This window comes from Cherax quadricarinatus, chromosome 60 (genome assembly GCF_038502225.1).
Source record: "Cherax quadricarinatus isolate ZL_2023a chromosome 60, ASM3850222v1, whole genome shotgun sequence".
Lineage (NCBI taxonomy): Eukaryota > Metazoa > Arthropoda > Malacostraca > Decapoda > Parastacidae > Cherax > Cherax quadricarinatus.
In genome coordinates, this window is record NC_091351.1 from 15,089,632 (window position 1) to 15,111,812 (window position 22,181).

The 22,181-nt window shown below is 43.6% G+C and overlaps 1 protein-coding gene across 1 annotated transcript in view; it reads right to left on the minus strand.

Annotated features, from left to right (window-relative positions):
* Positions 1 to 22,181, minus strand: part of LOC128694388 (uncharacterized) — a 102,113-nt gene that overhangs the window by 7,135 nt on the left and 72,797 nt on the right. Inside the window, exon 4 of the mRNA XM_070098039.1 lies at positions 12,093 to 12,244. Within this exon, the coding sequence (XP_069954140.1) occupies positions 12,093 to 12,244 (152 nt within the window). The remainder of the gene's footprint in view (positions 1 to 12,092; positions 12,245 to 22,181) is intronic.

Below are 22,181 nucleotides of genomic sequence, written 5' to 3' on the forward strand. Positions count from 1 at the left end.
CTGCCAACTCCCGCCCTAACATCTTGCTCCTGGGGGATTTCAACTTGAGGCACCTAAAATGGAGAAACATAGTAAATAATGTTGCTGCAGTGATAATACCAGGAGGCAGCACTGACGAGAACTCACACACACACACGAGCTTTTAAATCTCTGCACAAAACTCAACTTAAACCAGCAAATAATAGAGCCTACTAGACTGGAGAGTACACTAGACCTCATCTTCACTAACAATGATGATCTGATACGAAATGTCACCATATCAAAAACAATATACTCAGATCACAACATAATCGAGGTTCAGACATGTATGCGCGGAGCCCCAGACCGACAAAATGAGATTAGTCACGAGGGAGCCTTCACCAAATTCAACTTCAATAACAAAAACATAAAGTGGGACCAAGTAAACCAAGTCCTAAACGATGTAAGCTGGGAAGATAGACTAAGCAACACAGACCCCAACTTATGCCTAGAACAGATTAACTCGGTGGCACTCGATGTATGCTCAAGGTTTATTCCTTTAAGGAGGAGGAGGAGTAGATGTAAAATGGAAAGAGACAGGCGCTCCCTTTACAGGCGACTGAAAAGAAAAACAGAGCGGCTAAAAGAAGCCAATATATCTGAAATGCGTAGGGAGTCACTGGCCAGAGAAATAGCAAATGTCGAACTTAAGCAAAAGGAATCTTATAGGAGTCAGGAATTGCGTGAAGAACTAAAAGCTATAAATGAAATCAAAAGAAACCCAAAGCATTTCTTTTCTTATGCCAAATCAAAGTCGAGAACAACGTCCAGTATTGGGCCCCTACTTAAACAAGATGGGTCCTTCTCAGATGACAGCAAGGAAATGAGTGAGCTACTCAAGTCCCAGTATGACTCAGTTTTTAGCAAGCCACTAACCAGACTGAGAGTCAAAGATCAAAATGAATTTTGTTATGAGAGAGCCACAGAATTTGGTTAACACAAGCCTATCTGATGTTATCCTGACGCCAAATGACTTCGATCAGGCGATAAATGGCATGCCCATGCACTCTGCCACAGGGCCAGACTCATGGAACTCCGTGTTCATCAAGAACTGCAAGAAGCTCCTATCACGAGCTTTTACCATCCTATGGAGAGGGAGCATGGGCACGGGGGTCGTCCCACAGTTACTAAAAAAACAGACATAGCCCCACTCCACAAAGGGGGCAGTAAAGCAATAGCAAAGAACTACAGACCGATAGCACTAACATCTCATATCATAAAAATCCTTGAAAGGGTCCTAAGAAGCAAGATCGCCACCCATCTAGATACCCAACAATTACACAACCCAGGGCAACATGGGTTTAGAGCAGGTCGCTGCTGTCTATCTCAACTATTGGATCACTACGACAAGGTTCTAGATGCACTAGAAGACAGAAAGAATGCAGATGTAATATATGCAGACTTTGGAAAAGCCTTCGACAAGTGTGACCATGGCGTAATATCGCACAAAATGCGTGCTAAAGGAATAACAGGAAAAGTTGGTAGATGGATCTATAATTTCCTCACAAATAGAACACAAAGAGTAGTAGTCAACAGAGTAAAGTCTGAGGCAGCTACGGTGAAAAGCTCTGTTCCACAAGGCACAGTACTCGCTCCCATCTTGTTTCTCATCCTCATATCTGACATAGACAAGGATGTCAGCCACAGCTCCGTGTCTTCCTTTGCAGATGATACCCGAATCTGCATGACAGTGTCTTCTATTGCAGACACTGCAAGGCTCCAGGTGGACATCAACAAAATCTTTCAGTGGGCTGCAGAAAACAATATGAAGTTCAACGATGAGAAATTTCAATTAATCCGGTATGGTAAACATGAGGAAATTAAAACTTCATCAGAGTACAAAACAAATTCCGGCCACAAAATAGAGCGAAAAACCAACGTCAAAGACCTGGGAGCGATCATGTCGGAGGCTCTCACCTTCAAGGACCATAACATTGTATCAATTGCATCTGCTAGAAAAATGACAGGATGGATAATGAGAACCTTTAAAACTATGGATGCCAAGCCCATGATGACACTCTTCAGGTAGCTTGTACTATCTAGGCTGGAATATTGCTGCACACTAACAGCACCTTTCAAGGCAGGTGAAATTGCTGACCTAGAAAATGTACAGAGAACCTTCAAGGCGTGCATAATGGAGATAAAACACTTCAATTACTGGGAGTGCTTGAAATTCCTGAATCTGTACTCCCTGGAATGCAGGCGGGAGAGATACATGATTATATACACCTGGAAAATCCTAGAGGGACTAGTACATAACTTGCACACGAAAATCACTCACAACGAAAGCAAAAGACTCGGCAGACGATGCAACATCCCCCCAATGAAAAGCAGGGGGAGATGTTAAGAGACAATACAATAAGTGTCAGTGGCCCGAGACTGTTCAACTGCCTCCCAGCATACACAAGGGGGATTACCAATAGACCCCTGGCTGTCTTCAAGCTGGCACTGGACAAGCACCTAAAGTCGGTACCTGACCAGCCGGGCTGTGGCTCATATGTTGGATTACGTGTAGCCAGCAGTAACAGCCTGGTTGATCAGGCTCTGATCCACCAGGAGGCCTGGTCACAGACCGGGCCGCGGGGGCGTTGACCCCCGGAACTCTCTCCAGGTAAACTCCAGGTAAACAGCTTTTTGAAGTTTGAAATGACCTGCTGGTCCATGGACTGGATGAGAGGAGTGGTATTAGGAGGCAAGAACTTCACTGTGATGAAATTACACTCTTTATTATTATCTTTCCACATCACACACAAATTACTCTTGACGACCTTGTTTTTCTTGAATACTCTGAGATTTTTAGAGTGATGCACAAGTAAAGGCTTCACTTTGAAATTCCCACAGAACAGAAGTGAGTGTATAACTTTTGCTAATTTTATAATATTAAGTAAATTTTGTTTGGGTACATGTACATAGGTGCAGCTGCATGAGTTGCCATGCATGGCAGCATGTGTGTAGATTGTCTGGGATAGCCCGGGTGAGTCAGACCAGGTGACTACTTCCACTGTCATTTTCACCGACATTATTGCACTTTTACCGTGAACAAGCTTCCACCTTCATGGTCAGCTTCACGAACACTTTCTGTCTTGAGTAATTCAGTTACCTTTAAACTGTATTAAGCAAGAGCCAGCCTCTTAATATCTGTGGAAATTTATTCGGTCCTAAAAGTTCCACAGGACAGATACGCCGTACAAAGATCCCATCAGGCCATTTATGGAACGGCTGAGTTGGGTGGCCCTTAAACCCACCCAAAACATACACACACACACCCGGGTTGGCGAAGGTGGTTGGAAGGTACTTTTTAATTGATAGATTAACCCTTTAGGGAAGAAGTAGGTAGTTTATACTGTTAGTACACTAATATTAGGATTATTGAGGCAACTGTAGATAATAATAATGTAGACCTAAGACCTTAACGTAGGTAGTAAATAGGCCGATAATGTAGGCAAACACTAGGTTATGTTAGCCAGGGAGAACTGGCAGCCCAAGCTTGAATACTGGGGCATGGGTTTGAGACCGCAGTGCCCTTCCTTCTAAGACTAGACACCGTCAGAACAATAAGTGTCATGATCAGCAGGTGGTGCCCTCACGTGTCTTCAAATACTAGACCTGGGGAAATCTGGTAGAGGCACTTCGACATACCGTAGATGTCCTTCTCTGTCAGGCCCATACAGTAAGACAAGACCTCCCTTTTTCTGCTCGATTCTGGCCAGTTTCTGGGGAAAATTGTGAGTGAGTTGAGCTCTGGGGCCTTTCTGCAGCCGGCAGTTCATGACCAGTACGTACCGGTGTCTCTTGTCAGCCTAGAAGCTAGTGTCACTCTCTGCATAGTTATACTAGGGGAGACACACCCCCCTGGAAATAGGAATTTCTGAGGTGCAGGCAGGTCACTAATATCGACTGTATACTGCAGGAATTAAGGCTCCCGGTTGCACGTTGTTTTGAGGGAAAGTCCACAGGGACTAATGCTTAGGGAGGTTGAGGACTGGGACAAATTCTCCAACACAAAGTAAGTTAGCCCTTTATACGTGCATGCAGGCGAGATTTCTTGCAACATCAGTCATTTATGAAAATCTGTCCTATAAGCCACTTGTGAGGCTGAGGTACCGACCTCAGGGCTCGGTGTCAACAGAGCTTGCCAGGGTAGACAACTCACTTGGAGGCAGTCCAGACAAATTTTCACAATATCTATGTTCCTTGCCATCTCATCTAGTGGGTTTAGCGCCTTTTCATGATTGTAATAGTAACAATTTGCAATCATTATATTTCTACCTATACATTGTGTAAATTGTTTTTGATTATTTGGGCAACTGGATTGTAGTGTTCAACTTCTCACACACCAAGTGAATGAATGCAGACTCGCACTGACGCATAATAAACAAATTAAACTAAAACACTGGTAACTCTTCAGAAGCTGGGCCTAGTGTGTACTGAGAAGTTGAGTGTGGGTTTGCTACATCTGGTGTGCCACTTTCACCCATATTACATCAACAGAAGTGTATTCTAAGTGATAGTGTGAGCACTTGATATACTTGATAACACTTGTCATACATAGTAACATGTGTGTAAGTGAGATTGTTTGGGTACCTGCTCATCTACATACAGCTGCACACTAATGCTTGCATACATACATAGCATATATGTGAGTTATCCAGGATGGCCCAAGGATGTCGGGCAGAGTGATCTATCTCATTGTCATTGCAACGTAGCTAGCTAGCAGTGATTTTTATCGTGTTATTGTGCAAGGTAAAGCTCATATTGCATACTTACAATTCTTTCTGTTCTTATGTAACCCATATATTGCATGTAAGCTCCTGGCATTATGTGTGTGTGTGTGTATGTATGTATGTGTATATACATTTATGTATTCAGTCTTAATCTGACTTTGCAGACTTTGATGTATGTGAGAACATTCCATTGATTCCTCTGTGTACATGTAGTACCTGGTTGTACCTGTAGCACCTGCGTGTATTTATTGGTACTGCCTCAAAGGTGCTGCAACTCACTTTATACTTTTTTTTTCTTCCTAAAGTAGTTTTCTTTACAATCTGTGGTTGAGTGTAAGAGGTTGTCTTCAGCATTCATTGTGATGTCTGCAATATTATTATTTCAGTAGGTATATTAGGTGGCAGTAGCCTGAATTGACTCAAGTGGAAGTTATTGAATTTGAACCTCTTGTTTAATGTGATATATGTCAGAATTCTAATTTTATGATCAATATTACCTACTGGTCTCTCTCTCTCTCTCTCTCTCTCTCTCTCTCTCTCTCTCTCTCTCTCTCTCTCTCTCTCTCACTCTCTATCTTTGTAATTTGTGATTAGGTGTAAGATCTTGTCTGTACTATCCATTATATATACCATATTATAAACACACATGCAAGAAGTCTCTGAATGTATTTTTAGTAAGGTGTGTATCGTATTAAGTAGTAGTAACCTAAGTTAAGTATAATTGGAAGTGTTCATTGAACTTGAACACTTGTGTCATATGATCTGTTTTAGACTTCTGACTCTATAGTAAATATTTACTCTTGCATAAGCTATAAGGGGAAGGTAAGCGTGGAATTTTTGTGTTGTGAGTTTTACACGAGATATCATCACCTGTAAACATGGCAACTGTCGTAGAGGAACATGTTTCTGCAGTTGATGGAAATGATGATAGCTTCCAGACCTTTAAAAGTAAACAAAGGAGAAAAAGTGAGAAAGGACTAGAGCGCCGACGTAGTCAGACTCACTTGACTCGTAGACATTGTGAAACTAAACGACCTTGTTGCACACAGGCTGCAAGAAGCCTTTCTTCAAAGGCAGAATGTGTTAAGCTGAACTTCCCTGACAACACCCTGATGCCTGCTAAGTGTGCATGACAACACCCTGCTGCCTGCTAAGTGTGCATGACAACACCCTGCTGCCTGCTAAGTGTGCATGACAACACCCTGCTGCTTGCTAAGTGTGCATGACAACACCCTGATGCCTGCTAAGTGTGCATGACAACACCCTGATGCATGCTAAGTGTGCATGACAACACCCTGATGCCTGCTAAGTGTGCATGACAACACCTTGCTGCCTGCTAAGTGTGCATGACAATACCCTGATGCCTGCTAAGTTTGCATGACAACACCCTGATGCCTGCTAAGTGTGCATGACAACACCCTGATGCCTGCTAAGTGTGCATGACAACACCCTGATGCCTGCTAAGTGTGCATGACAACACCCTGATGCCTGCTAAGTGTGCATGACAACACCCTGATGCCTGCTAAGTGTGCATGACAACACCCTGCTGCCTGCTAAGTGTGAATGAAAACACCCTGCTGCCTGCTAAGTGTGCATGACAACACCCTGATGCCTGCTAAGTGTGCATGACAACACCCTGATGCCTGCTAAGTGTGCATGACAACACCCTGATGCCTGCTAAGTGTGCATGACAACACCCTGATGCCTGCTAAGTGTGCATGACAACACCCTGATGCCTGCTAAGTGTGCATGACAACACCCTGATGCCTGCTAAGTGTGCATGACAACACCCTGATGCCTGCTAAGTGTGCATGACAACACCCTGATGCCTGCTAAGTGTGCATGACAACACCCTGCTGCCTGCTAAGTGTGAATGAAAACACCCTGCTGCCTGCTAAGTGTGCATGACAACACCCTGATGCCTGCTAAGTGTGCATGACAACACCCTGATGCCTGCTAAGTGTGCATGACAACACCCTGATGCCTGCTAAGTGTGCATGACAACACCCTGATGCCTGCTAAGTGTGCATGACAACACCCTGATGCCTGCTAAGTGTGCATGACAACACCCTGATGCCTGCTAAGTGTGCATGACAACACCCTGATGCCTGCTAAGTGTGCATGACAACACCCTGATGCCTGCTAAGTGTGCATGGCTAATGGAAGCAGTAAAGAAACATCCTAAGTCAAGGATCCTATTTAAAAAAACCACACAACTTTGTGTTTGTGGAACAGAATGAAGAACTAATCAATGATCTACTTAATACACCTCATAGGGGTATTAAGCTGCTCCAACCTGCGTCACTCACCACTTTAAAAAATGGGTCAGTATCATAATCTTTGGATACCCTCTCTACATGGACCCATCCCATCTGACTCTAAGTGAGCATATCATCAAGCCTAAAAGACTTAAAGGAAAATCCCAAATTATTGCCAGTTGGGTGGGCCCTGTGCCCCTCCCCCGAAATATCTGTGCTTGGCTTACGTTTCCTAAACATCGAAGTGTACCTATCCCCTGAATGTAGGTGTTACAAATGCCAGGACTATGGCCATGTTGCAGTAGACTTTGGAATACTACATTCTTGGTGTGGTAAGTGTGTTGGGAAACATTCCACTAGAGAATGCACAGTAGGCCTTGACAGCCCAAAATTTCAGTGTATTAACTGTACAGAAGCTGGGGTTACAGTTTCCCATAAGGACTGCAGTCGGAACCCAAACAACCCTCCACGTAAACTTGTTAACAGTCCTTTAATGGTAACTGAGGATGAGGCCATCCAGTCTACCACAGCCAGATCTGAGACTGAACCTCTGCAAAGTGCGGAAGAGCCCAACCTCCCTTCAAAGGATTCTGATGAAACCAGAATGCCATCACACACACAAGTTGCTGAGGAGCTAGCCATCCCTGCTAGCACATGTGGAACTACTGATCTGCCACTACCTATACCTATGGCTACACCTGAATATGGGGATGATCATGTAATTTTTCCCAATACACACATCTACAACAGTCAGACGGACACAGCACAGGTAACCCCCCTGGAAAATGGAGATGAGTCAGATGCACAGGACCTACCTACAATGAATGATGAGGCAGTCTTGCCACAGGCACCATCAGAGAACACTAATGTAATCATGGTACCTGTTAAGGTGATAGGTGTTAAAGAAAGAACTACTTCAAGTGCCTTCCTCTGGAGAGGCATTGGATTCACCTGACCTTCCTCAAATTATAACAAACAGTTGACAACTGGCCAGGAGCAACAGTTGACCACTGGCCAGGAGCAACAGATGACCACTGGCCAGGAGCAACAGTTGACCACTGGCCAGGAGCAACAGATGACCACTGGCCAGATGCAACAGTTGACCACTGGCCAGGAGCAACAGATGACCACTGGCCAGAAGCAACAGTTGGCCACTCCCCAGGAGCAACAGTTGACCACTGGCCAGGAGCAACAGTTGGCCACTGACCAGGAGAAACAGATGACCACTGGCCAGGAGTAACAGATGACCACTGGCCAGGAGCAACCGATGACCACTGGCCAGGAGCAACAGATGACCACTGGCCAGGAGCAACAGTTGATCACTGGCCAGGAGCAACAGTTGACCACTGGCCAGGAACAAGATGTGACCACTGGCCAGGAGCAAGAGATGACCACTGGCCAGGAGCAACAGATGACCACTGGCCAGGAGCAACAGTTAACCACTGGCCAGGAGCAACAGTTGACCACTGGCCAGGAGCAACAGATGACCACTGGCCAGAAGCAACAGTTGACCACTGGCCAGGAGCAACAGATGACCACTGGCCAGATGCAACAGTTGATCACTGGCCAGGAGCAACAGTTGACCACTGGCAGGAAGCAACAGTTGACCACTGGCCAGGAGCAACAGCTGACCACTGGCCATGAGCAACAGTTGCCCACTGGCCAGGAGCAACAGTTGGCCACTGGCTAGGAGCAATAGTTGACCACTGGCCAGGAGCAATAGTTGATCACTGGCCAGAAGCAACAGATGACCACTGGCCAGGAGCAACAGATGACCACTGGCCAGGAGCAACAGATGACCACTGGACAGAAGCAACAGTTGACCACTGGCCAGGAGCAACAGATGACCACTGGCCAGGAGCAACAGATGACCACTGGCCAGGAGCAACAGATGACCACTGCCCAGATGCAACAGTTGACCACTGGCAAGGAGCAATAGTTGACCACTGGCCAGGAGCAACAGATGACCACTGGCCAGATGCAACAGTTGATCACTGGCCAGGAGCAAAAGTTCACCACTGGCCACAAGCAACAGTTGACCACTGGCCAGGAGCAACAGCTGACCACTGGCCATGAGCAACAGTTGCCCACTGGCCAGGAGCAACAGTTGGCCACTGGCTAGGAGCAATAGTTGACCACTGGCAAGGAGCAATAGTTGATCACTGGTCAGAAGCAACAGATGACCCCTGGCCAGGAGCAACAGACGACCACTGGCCAGGAGCAACAGATGACTACTGGACAGAAGCAACAGTTGACCACTGGCCAGGAGCAACAGATGACCACTGGCAAGGAGCAACAGATGACCACTGGCCAGGAGCAACAGATGACCACTGCCCAGATGCAGCAGTTGACCACTGGCATGGAGCAATAGTTGACCACTGGCCAGGAGCAACAGATGACCACTGGCCAGGAGCAACAGATGACTACTGGCCAGTAGCAACAGTTGACCACTGGCCAGGAGCAACAGATGACCACTGGCCAGGAGCAACAGTTGACCACTGGCCAGGAGCAACAGATGACCACTGGCCAGGAGCAACAGTTGACCACTGGCCAGGAGCAACTGATGACCACTGCCTAGATGCAAGAGTTGACCACTGGCCAGGAGCAACAGTTGACCACTGGCCAGGAGCAACAGTTGGACACTGGCCAGGAGCAACAGTTGACCACTGGCCATGATCAAAAGTTGCCCACTGGCCAGGAGCAACAGTTGACCACTGACAAGGAGCAACAGTTGGCCACTGGCCAGGAGCAACTGTTGGAGACTGGCCAGGAGCAACAGTTGGCCACCGACCAGGAGCAACAGTTGGCCACTGGCCATGAGCAACAGTTGGCCACTGGCCAGGAGCAACAGTTGGCCACTGGCCAGGAGCAACAGTTGACCACTGGCCAGGAGCAACTGATGACCACTGGCCAGATGCAAGAGTTGACCACTGGCCAGGAGCAACAGTTGACCACTGGCCAGGAGCAACAGTTGGACACTGGCCAGGAGCAACAGTTGACCACTGGCCATGATCAAAAGTTGCCCACTGGCCAGGAGCGACAGTTGACCACTGACAAGGAGCAACAGTTGGCCACTGGCCAGGAGCAACAGTTGGAGACTGGCCATGAGCAACAGTTGGCCACTGACCAGGAGCAACAGTTGGCCACTGTCCATGAGCAACAGTTGGCCACTGGCCAGGAGCAACAGTTGGCCACTGGCCAGGAGCAACAGTTGGCCACTGACCAGGAGCAACAGTTGACCACTGACCGGGAGCAACAGTTGGCCACTGGCCAGGAGCAATAGTTGGACACTGGCCAGGAGCAACAGTTGACCACTGGCCATGATCAAAAGTTGCCCACTGGCCAGGAGCAACAGTTGACCACTGACAAGGAGCAACAGTTGGCCACTGGCCAGGAGCAACAGTTGGAGACTGGCCAGGAGCAACAGTTGGCCACTGACCAGGAGCAACAGTTGGCCACTGGCCATGAGCAACAGCTGGCCACTGGCCAGGAGCAACAGTTGGCCACTGGCCAGGAGCAACAGTTGACCACTTGCCATGATCAAAAGTTGCCCACTGGCCAGGAGCAACAGTTGACCACTGACAAGGAGCAACAGTTGGCCACTGGCCAGGAGCAATAGTTGGAGACTGGCCAGGAGCAACAGTTGGCCACTGACCAGGAGCAACAGTTGGTCACTGGCCATGAGCAACAGTTGGCCACTGGCCAGGAGCAACAGTTGGCCACTGGCCAGGAGCAACAGTTGGCCACTGGCCAGGAGCAACAGTTGGCCACTGGCCAGGAGCAACAGGCAGAATACAGGTCTGGTAGATATTGCTCCTTTCAACATTTTTCTTCTTATTCCTTCATGTTATTTTTCCTTCATTATTGCTTCCATTATCGCTCAAAAATCAGTGACCTAAATTTTTAACAAAATTGGCAGTTTACCATTTATACAAACCTTTCCTTGAGCAAAGTAGAAGACAGCTGAAAATTTGGAGCCAGTCAAAAGAAGCAATCTCCAGCAATTAGCAATTATAATACTCATTGTATGACACTGACAGACACGAGTTCTTTCAGAATAACAAGAGTGATGCCAATTTTTTTAATAATAAACACTATAACATTGGCTTTTGAGGTTATGTGACACTATTACACTGTGTTGTGAGGTTATGTGACACTATTACACTGTGTTGTGAGGTTATGTGACACTATTGCACTGTGTTGTGAGGTTATGTGACACTATTGCACTCTGTTGTGAGGTTATGTGACACTATTACTCTGTGTTGTGAGGTTATGTGACACTATTGCACTGTGTTGTGAGGTTATGTGACACTATTACACTGTGTTGTGAGGTTATGTGACACTATTACTCTGTGTTGTGAGGTTATGTGACACTATTGCACTGTGTTGTGAGGTTATGTGACACTATTACACTGTGTTGTGAGGTTATGTGACACTATTACTCTGTGTTGTGAGGTTATGTGACACTATTGCACTGTGTTGTGAGGTTATGTGACACTATTACTCTGTGTTGTGAGGTTATGTGACACTATTACACTGTGTTGTGAGGTTATGTGACACTATTACTCTGTGTTGTGAGGTTATGTGACACTATTGCACTGTGTTGTGAGGTTATGTTGTACGTCACTGGCAGTGCGATTAACTTACAACTGAAAGGACATGGATTTAGGTCCTAACTAGGCTGAGACGCATGAGCATGTTTCCTGTAAGGAGCAGCAGGTGTAACCTGCTGCTCCTGTGTACCTAGCATGCGTGTAACCCGACCTTTGTGGGTGACTTCCTGACACCCTGGGAAAAGGAGTGGTAATACTGATTAGATAAGCCTATTTTTTTCAGTGAGCTGTAGTAGGTAAACTAGATGTTCGCCTATAAACAGTTCTTGTGTCTGATATAAATATTAAATAGATCTCCTTCATCTTACAAAGTGCACCAACTGAATATCACACTTACAGCATTCAAGTTAACTAACTATTTTACCAAATACCTACGCACATTTATTATCTTGCTCCACTCCAGCAGCACCATAAACAACATTTATTAATTCTTAAGAGAGAGAGAGAGAGATATAGTGAGAGATGAGGTGGATGCTTACCTGTTCTAGCAGAGGAACCATCAATTGGTGCATCACCAGTAGGTAGCTCAGAGAGTCAGTGTTGTGGACATAAGCATTCGTATGTAGCATCCACGAACTGTAGCCTGGAACAAGAGCAAAGACGTAGTTATATGCAGCTTGGTTCATATTGTCTGAGAGAAGTACGTCGTTATTAGCATATTACGAGATGTCTAGGAGTAGGGCACGTGGTTAGATGTAGCCTCCACGAGTAATACTAATAAGGACAAGGTAAGGGGAGGGACATGTAGCTATGTGTAGCCTGGTACATATTGTCTGGGGTATTCCATATGGTTAAAATTTAGCCTGGAACTTAATATCTAGATTCCTTTATTATTATATTTGGTCCAGTACTGGACTTTATCAAGTATACAAAATAGATTCATCGCTTTAAAATGCAAACGAGCATCCTGAGATATGGCTTAGGAGAGGTCAAATGTAAGGTCATGGAGGCAAACCGAAGAAAAGGCATTATTTTCTAAGACGATATGCTGGGAATAGGAGGGCAGTTTGAGGAGCCAGGGGTTCCAGTCAAGAAAAATATAAGGAATTTAAGCCTTGGTGGCTGTCATCAGTAAAGTTTACGATGGAACTCGAAACGAAGGCGAACTTCCTTAACTTGACGTCCTTCTGTCCTACCAGTAAGGACGAACTTATACATTTCTACTCACACCAAGACACCCACCCAAGTAGCTTCTTCCTGAGAGTTGTTCGCATCTTTCCTTGCTTTCTTTAAGAGGAATGTATCTACATAACGCCTGTTGTCTCCATATTAGTCACCTCTGTATTCAATAATGTGAATAGTTATTTTATGTAACCCCACCAAAATAAAATACAAGTTTTTATATTTTACTTGGATTATTCTCAGACGTCAATTTCCATCTTTTTTCATCTAGGACTGTGTGAAGGCTTACTCAGCCCTGTAACAACTTCAGACAGTATTACCAAGGCTGGCTCCTCCTCAGGAAAATTAGTGAATAGAAAAAGAAATAATAACTGACAAACATAAACACTTTATTATATAGGAAATATAAAACACTTAAATATGAAATATTAATCCTACATTAAAGAAAATGAAAAATGAAAAATATAAATGATAACTGAATTCAACGCTAATATATATAGGCGTGTCTGGTGTTGGTGACACTGAGTGTTGTAGAAATCGTAGCAGTTGCTGATGATGGGGGGGGGGTCTCAGGTGTTGGTTACAACCCACAGGTTCGTTCTTCACAGTATAGCCTTGAGTATTATATCCCGATGACAGGAAAGCAGGTTCTTTACCGCTGCAATGATGAGGGGTTACGTCCTGCAATTTCATACAGGTGCACAGGTAATTAAATCCAAAAAGCGGAAGTCTCAGGACGTTAGTCCATCTCCATCAGTTCTGCTCGTTGATTGGCAGGTGACCCTCTCTGTCATCCAAGCTGGAAAGATAGACAGGTTACCCACTGCTTAAGAAATCACTCTCCATGATAAGTACAATACCTAAAAGATGTGGTGATTATTACAACAGTCAACCTAGAGCAAGACTGAAAGGACTAAGTTTATTATTGGTCAAAAGTGAAGCTTTCAACCAATAAATCCACTAGAATACAAGGCAGGCATGTACTTACAGTAGTGCTAGGAGCTGTGAGTCTAGTGATTACTGTTTGGACCGGAGCCCCACACGTCACCTTTCGGGGGGGGGGGAAGAAGGAGGGGAAGGGATAGCGGGAGCTAGACTGACCCTACCTTAACAAGCAGCCGGCAGTCAAACTATCACTTTTGGGGTGGGGAAAAAAGGTGGGAGCTTGACTTACCCTACCTTAACAAGTAGCCAGCAATGAAACTATCACTTTCGGGGAGGGGAAAAAAGGCGGGAATAGTGGGAGCTTGACTTACCCTACCTTAACAAGTAGCTGGCAATGAAACTATTGTTACTATATACTCCCTCTCTACTCCTATCTATTGAACTTTTCCCTCACACTCCCCCATACCAAGACTTATAGTCAAGGAGTATAAGAAGAATAGGCGAGGAAAAAGTTCTAACATGTGGAAGTCATGTAAGGCAAGAAATCTTCTACTGACTGTCACGACTTAACCAGTCAGAGAAATAATTGGATGAACCATTGATATACACAATATGGAACTTAAAAGCCTGGAGTGCCAATGTCCACCTCAAGAGGCGACTGTTGGTTCCCTTAAAAGTTTCTAGGTATATCAAAGGTTTGTGGTCCGTTTCTAAAATGAATTCGTTTCCCAGCAAATAAAATTTAAGTTTGGAGATACCCCACACAAGGACCAAACATTCCTTTTCTATGGTGGAGTATCTCATTTCTGCGGGAAGGAGTTTCTGGCTTAGGAAGCATACAGGGAAGGGAGTACCATCATGGTATTGTAGTAGCACTGCACCTAAGCCAGTATTGGAGGCATCAGTTCTTAAACAAAATGTTTTATTAATATCTGGAAACTTAAGTATAGGGTCTTTCGAAAAGATACTTTTAATCTCATTAAACTTTTCCCGAGCTACGTCGGAAAGTTCAAGAGGTTCCTTCACAGACTTTTTAAGGAAGTTGGATAAGATGCCTGTAAGATCAGTAAGGTTCGGGATAAACCGTGCATAAAAATTTACAGAACCAAGAAAGCTACGCATGAGCTTCTTGGTTTTGGGGAATTTAAATTCTAATAAAGCTTTGATCTTACTGGGGAGAGGCTGCAGAGAGTTATTAGAAAGTATCAGTCCAAGATATCTAATCTTGTTATACCCAAGGAAGCATTTCTTCGGCTTGGCAGTGAGGCCATGTGAGCGTAACCTACGCAAAACTGATGTTAATGTTTGGATATGTTCGCCCCACGTGGATGTCATTACGTAAATGTTATCAAAATAAACTGAAATGTTTGGCATATTACCCAAGACCTTTCTCATCAGTCTCACGTAGGTAGCATAGGCAGTTACCAAACCGAAGGGCATAGTTCTATATTGCATCAGTCCTTGGTGTGTAGAAAAAGCGGTGTACTGCTTAGAAGGATCTAACATTACTTGATGATATGCCTGCACAATATCAATCTCTGAAAAGAAGGAAGCGTCATAAAATTTGTGTAGATCGCTATCTATTAAGGGCATAGGCTCAGCATCCCACCGAGTTATAGCATTAAGGCCTCTGAAGTCAATAGCAAGTCTATATGAATTATCCTCCTTCTTAACCATGACTACTGGTGAACAATATGAAGATACTGAAGGTTCAATGATCTTTAGTTTTAATAATTTGTCTACCTCTCGGTCAAATGCATCCCTAAGGTGAACTGGAACTGGGTATAATTTTCGTTTGATAGGATTGTTCGTCACTAAGTCAATCTTATGGATTACCGTGGAGGTAACACCTGGAATATCAGTAAAGACGTCTGAAAAGTTACTCACACATTGAAGTAGTTTATGTCTCTTATGGTCATCCAAAGATTCATTAATATTAATGTTGGTTGCGTCCAAGTGGTCAAAAGTCACCAAGTCATGTAGTTCTTCATCATAGTCTAAGTTAGAGGTGTCAATTACGCACACCTTACATTCTTCAGTTGTCGTATCAAGTTTGTGTGGAAAAACTAAGTCAAAGTTATTAAGGAAGTTAACCGAATTTCTTCGGTAATATTTCTTAAGGATGTTGATATGATAAAGTTTAGGTTTCCCCTTGACTTCTATGAGGTAGTCAACTTTCCCACAGATTTTTAATACTTTATATGGACCTTTCCATGCTACTAATAATTTATTTGACTTGATAGGCAAAAGTACAAGAACTTCATCTCCTACTTTAAAACTTCTCCTCTGACTTTTGGAATCAAAATAGGTTTTGTACTGGTCCATTGACAAGCTTAGGTTTTTCGAAACTATGTCAGAGGTCTCCTCAAGTTTGGATCTAAGGTCAAGGAGAAACTGGTAAGAAGACTGAACCTCAGCACTCATCTCCTCATTAGTCCATAAGTCATGAAGGATGGACAATGGGCCTCTGGCCTGTCTACCATAGAGAAGTTCAAAAGGTGAAAACCCCAAAGAGTCACTGGGAACTTCCCTCATGGCAAACAAAGCACAGGGTAGGTAACGATACCACTCCTTAGGTTTAAGGGAGCAAAGTTTCCTTAAAATGGACTTGAGAATCGAATGCTGAAGCTCAATCCTCCCATTACAGCTGGGATGATAGGGTGTGGTGAAGAGAGGCTTCACTCCCAGAAGTTGGTATAGATGTTGCATTAAGTTAGATGTGAATTGTGTCCCACGGTCAGACAAAATTTCTCTAGGGATGCCCACTCTAGAGAAGATGAATAATATTAGGAGAGAAGTAAATAATGAAAATGATTGTTATAGGAATGCAGTTAGAAGCCTGAGTAGATCTATAACCCACTATGATAACATGAACGTAGATAAGTATGTTTATGGAGCAACTTGCAATGTGAACAGACTGACTGATGTTGTAGTGGCCAGGCTTAGGCTTGGTTACAAGTACTTCTGGCAGTTTGGGAGACACACAGATGATGATCAAACTAAATGTAAATTATGTGATCAGGCATATGGTCACTCTCTTGAACACTATGTGCTTAATTGTCCACTTATTGAGGAATACAGAGACAGACAGTATAATAACCTATGTGACATGTCAAGATATCTTATTAATGAAAATAAGATACCAGATATACTAAGCAAATTTCCTAAATTTGCTTGTAACAGATAAGTGAACTATAGATATGTAGATATAAATCCATATGTATTCCTGTTAACCCTTTGGGGCCTAGTTCCTGGGCCTTTTGTGTATCCATATGCTCTCGCGCTACCGTCCACAGGATGGATATGGGGTGCACAATAAACTAGCCACTTCGGTGGCAAAATCTAAATCCATCTAGAGAAGATGGACAAAAGGGCTTCAGCCACCTCTGTAGTAGTTATGGTCTTTAAGGGAAACTCGAAGTATAATCGACTAATGTTACTATATATCTATGTCCCCCAGATGACATTGGAGATAAAGGACCAACGATGTCAATAGCTACTCTTTCAAAAGGTACCGTAAAGACTGGCATTTTGACCATAGGTACTCGCCTGGTACCTCGGGAGGATGACAGTTGGCAAACTTTACACGATCTACAATAGGTAGTGATGTCTGAGGACATTTTGGGCCAAAAGTAGGTTTCCCTAATTTTATTTAAGGTTTTACGATGCGAGAAATGTCCGGCCACTGGCAGGTCATGAGCCATTTTAAGAACAGTTTCTCTGCATTGACTTGGAACAACTAAGATGGAATAGTCTATCTCATCTGAATTTAATTTGAATACTGACTTGTACAAGATACCTTTTATATATTCAAATTTATATGAAAAGCATTTCCTTTGGATAACTTGATTTTGTTTAGCGGCATTATGGCAATTCTGAAGAGAAGGGCAATTTCGTTGGAAATTGACAAAGGAGTCCTTCGATATATCTAAAGGCTTAAAGTCAGGGAAAATCAAAGGATGGACAGTAGGAGAAACCTGGGCTTTGGTCTGAGCCCTAGTCAAGACATTTATGGTATCGGAGGTGATATCTTCACTTTCATCTAATAAGTGAACCGGTGATCTTACTACCTCGCTTTCGAGAGTAGCATCACTGGTTTTTAATCCCACATGAATCTCACGAGACATTGTCTCATCTGAACCTTCGAGGGGCTTCTCCGACTCTACAGGAAGAGGATCTGAAACACTTATATCCATCTTTGGTGATGAAAGGTCAACCTCAGAAGGAAGAATGGCACCTTTTACATTACCTATTAGTACGGAGCAAGAAGTGATGGGAGCTAGTACGGCTTCAGACCAACCTGTGAACCATTTAGACCTAATGTAACAACGGATGGTAGGAAAAGTGTCCGTACGGCCCAAGTAGTCTGAAAGTATAGCAGAGGAATGAGTTTCTTTAAGGTTAGGGAACAGCTTATCAGAAATGACTATACATGTGCATCCAGTGTCTCGTAAAATGGTAGATACATTAAGTCCATTAACTGTTCCTGAACAGAAGGGTGCTTGGTCATTACAGTCTTTAAAACATCTTCCAACTTTTTGGACCTTCTTAGAAGGACAATCTGGATGTTTATGTCCCTTACCACCACACAAATGACAAACAGGAATAAAAGAAGTCATTTTACTTTCCACTAGAGGCTTTGATTTCTTAAGGTCTGATGAACCCTTGCCCTTAGGGTTCGATCCCTTTAGGTCTTTATAGGAATTGTGAGCCTCAGCATACAGATCAGCAGCCTCAGCAACTTCCTCAGCTTTAATCAGGTTACGTTCTCTAATGAATATTCGTATCTGGTGAGGAAGAGCTGTCAGGAACTGGTCAGCAACCATGAAGTCTCTAAGAGATTCATAACTGTGATCAATTCCTGAACTCTCTATCCAAAAGTCGAACAAACGAAAGAGTGTTACCTGTAACTGCTGAAAGTTCTGGCCCGGCTGTAAGGTGGCATACCTGAAATCTTTCCTGTAAGAATTAGTGGTTTTTTGGTATGCTTTAAGGATTGCCTTCTTCAGGAGGTTATAATTACATATAATATCCTGCGACAAAGTTGCATAGATATTCAAAGCTGTACCGGAAAATGACATTCCTAACCTGGAAGCCCAGGTGTCAGCAGGCCATTCACAGAGGGTAGCGGTATTTTCAAACCTGATAACGTATGAAGTTATGTCTTCCCCCTCTGTGAAGGGAGGTAAATTAGGTGTTGGAATATGTGCACTAGCTGCATGATGTTCAATTACTCCTTCCTCTAATTGTTGTTGTGTAAGAGTTAACTTTCTATTCTCTAATTCAAGGTGAGATTTTTCGACCTCGCGATCCTTTTCTCTCTCTATTAACTCAAGTTCTCTAGCTTTTTCCTCACGTTCTCTAGCTTTTTCCTCATGTTCTCTAGCTTTTTCCTCATGTTCTCTATCCTTTGCTCTTTCCTCAAGTTCTCTTAATTTAACTTGTTCTTCACGTACTCTAGCTCTCTCCTCACGATCAAGTCTATCACGCTCCTTTTTGTCTTCTCTCTCTCTTTCTAACTGTCTTTCTTGGATTTCTCTCTCAATTCTCTCTCTCTCCTTTTTCTCTTCTCTTTCGATTCTCTCTCTCTCCTTTTCTTCTTCTCTTTCTATTCTCTCTCTCTCCTTTTCTTCTTCTCTTTCCCTTTCTAACTGTCTTTCTTCTCTCTCAATTCTCTCTCTTTCAAGTCTTTCCTGGATCTTAGCACTAATGAAAGATTCTAAATTTTTCCCTGTTATTCCTAACTTACTTCCAGCATTCATCCAAAACTGGTATTCGTCCATACTTGCAAGAATAACTTAAACTATCAGGGGAAATGAAACGGGTATTAAAGAAAATGGAGGGTTCAATTCCTGCTCCGCTCAAACTGTAAATAAACCAGAGGGCTCGATCCCTACTTCAATTAAACAATATGTATTAATTAAAACGAATGGTTCTATGCCGGCTCTGAGCAAACAGTAAGTAGAATGGGGTCACTTGACCATCCAATCTTCTCACCAGCAAATCAAGAGTGTCCTATGACAGTTCCCTTGACATAATAAAGAGCTCAATGAAACAAATTGTCACTGGAAAATCTCGGGTCCCTAGAGTCTAATCCTCAAAAGTGTTTCAAGCTTACACAAAAATAGATGGCAGAATTAACTAGTATTCCTGCCTTGACTTGACTTAAAATAAATTGAGACTAACAATCACCAAATCTTTTAAATACCTGTACTGTAGTCCTACCATAGAGAATGATTACTCATGGCTGGTGGTAACTGTCTGTGGTATGCGGCATTGAAGTTCCAATGGTAGATTCGAGATGGAGTTGAATCTTGATTCAGTAGAGTGTATCCTGGCAAGGTCGCCACTTGTGAAGGCTTACTCAGCCCTGTAACAACTTCAGACAGTATTACCAAGGCTGGCTCCTCCTCAGGAAAATTAGTGAATAGAAAAAGAAATAATAACAGACAAACATAAACACTTTATTATATAGAAAAATATAAAATATAAAACACTTAAATATGAAATATTAATCCTACATTAAAGAAAATGAAAAATGAAAAGTATAAATGATAACTGAATTCAACGCTAATATATATAGGGGTGTCTGGTGTTGGTGACACTGAGTGTTGTTGAAATCGTAGCAGTTGCTGATGATGGGGGGGAGTCTCAGGTGTTGTTTACAACCCACCGGTTCGTTCTTCACAGTATAGCCTTGAGTATTATATACTGATGACAGGAAAGCAGGTTCTTTACCGCTGCAATGATGAGGGGTTATGTCCTGCAATTTCATACAGGTGCACAGGTAATTAAATCCAAAAAGCGGAAGTCTCAGGACGTTAGTCCATCTCCATCAGTTCTGCTTATTGATTGGCAGGTGGCCCTCTCTGTCATCCAAGCTGGAAAGATAGACAGGTTACCCACTGCTTAAGAAATCACTCTCCATGATAAGTACAATACCTAAAAGATGTGGTGATTATTACAACAGTCAACCTAGAGCAAGACTGAAAGGACTAAGTTTATTATTGGTCAAAAGTGAAGCTTTCAACCAATAAATACACTAGAATACAAGGCAGGCATGTACTTACAGTAGTGCTAGGAGCTGTGAGTCTATTGATTACTGTTTGGACCGGAGCCCCACACGTCACCTTTCGGGGGGGGGGGGAAGAAGGAGGGAAAGGGATAGCGGGAGCTAGACTGACCCTACCTTAACAAGCAGCCGGCAGTCAAACTATCACTTTCGGGTGGGGAAAAAAGGCGGGAGCTTGACTTACCCTACCTTAACAAGTAGCCGGCAATGAAACTATCACTTTCGGGGAGGGGAAAAAAGGCGGGAATAGTGGGAGCTTGACTTACCCTACCTTAACAAGCAGCCGGCAATGAAACTATTGTTACTATATACTCCCTCTCTACTCCTATCTATTGAACTATTCCCTCACAGACTGCCGGGTTAAGGCACAAGTTTTCCTGAATAAATCCTCTACGGAATATTCCTCAAACAGTTTGTTGTGTTCCCATGTGGTGATGTTGCCGGTAATACCTGTGAGATGCTTGTTAGAAGCAATATCAATATATTCACCTGGAATGCATTCACTACGAAGTGAAGTCTTACATCTCTAACGATACAACAGGCGTCTACATCATTCCCTGTGGACATTTTCCCAAGAAATACATAAAGGATACAGGGAAGTGCTACAGGGACGACTTAAAGAACACCTGTGTCCTCCACAGGAACTCCATGAGACATTTGAAGGGTTGGAGTGAGGCACAGCTCGTCCTCACTGAACATGACCTCAGACGCCGACAGTGCCTAGACGCCTCACTAATCACCGTCACCGACACCATGGAACATAATACTGGCAGCTACAAAATTTAAAAAACACTAACATATATGAGATTCAATTAGGCAAAGCCCATCATACCTCACAACACTGGAATCACGTGACCTCATGGGCTACCTGACGCTATCTCAAATAACCATACTTGTATTTTCATCAAGTGACTACATATTACTCACACTTCACTTCCAGTCTTTATTTACTTTTATTTTCCATCTTAGCATGTTAGAAGTGATAAAGCTCCCAGCACAGAAACGCTAATGTGTCATAGTGCTTGTTCCAGTGTCTTTTTAAACCAACAATGTAAGTAATAGCCTGTGCAAGTGTGTATATACCTGTGTGTTGTTAGTTAAAAGAAAGTGGTTACTTCCAGAATCCTGCTTTGGTTTTGTTCTCCATAGTCCATGACGTGGGAGTGAAGATTGTGGTGAACGACGCATGCCATTTTTCATTGATATACACCTTATAATATCCTTCAAACAGGATGCTGTAAACCCGGGTAGCAGTGGCGCTCTTAGGTCTCTCAGGTCCGGTAATTTTTCTTTATTGTTTTACTGGTTATGACAGAAATATCCATGTTGGCTTTATGGAAAATGGGAGTGATAGTAGAGGAAACATTTCCTGTTGGAAGAACAAGTGATGATCAGTATTGGCGATTTTTCTGGGAGCTGAATGGATGAGAAAGACTTTCCTTCTGGGATATAGGATGTGTAGTGGAGATATTATGTGTAGTGGGACCAA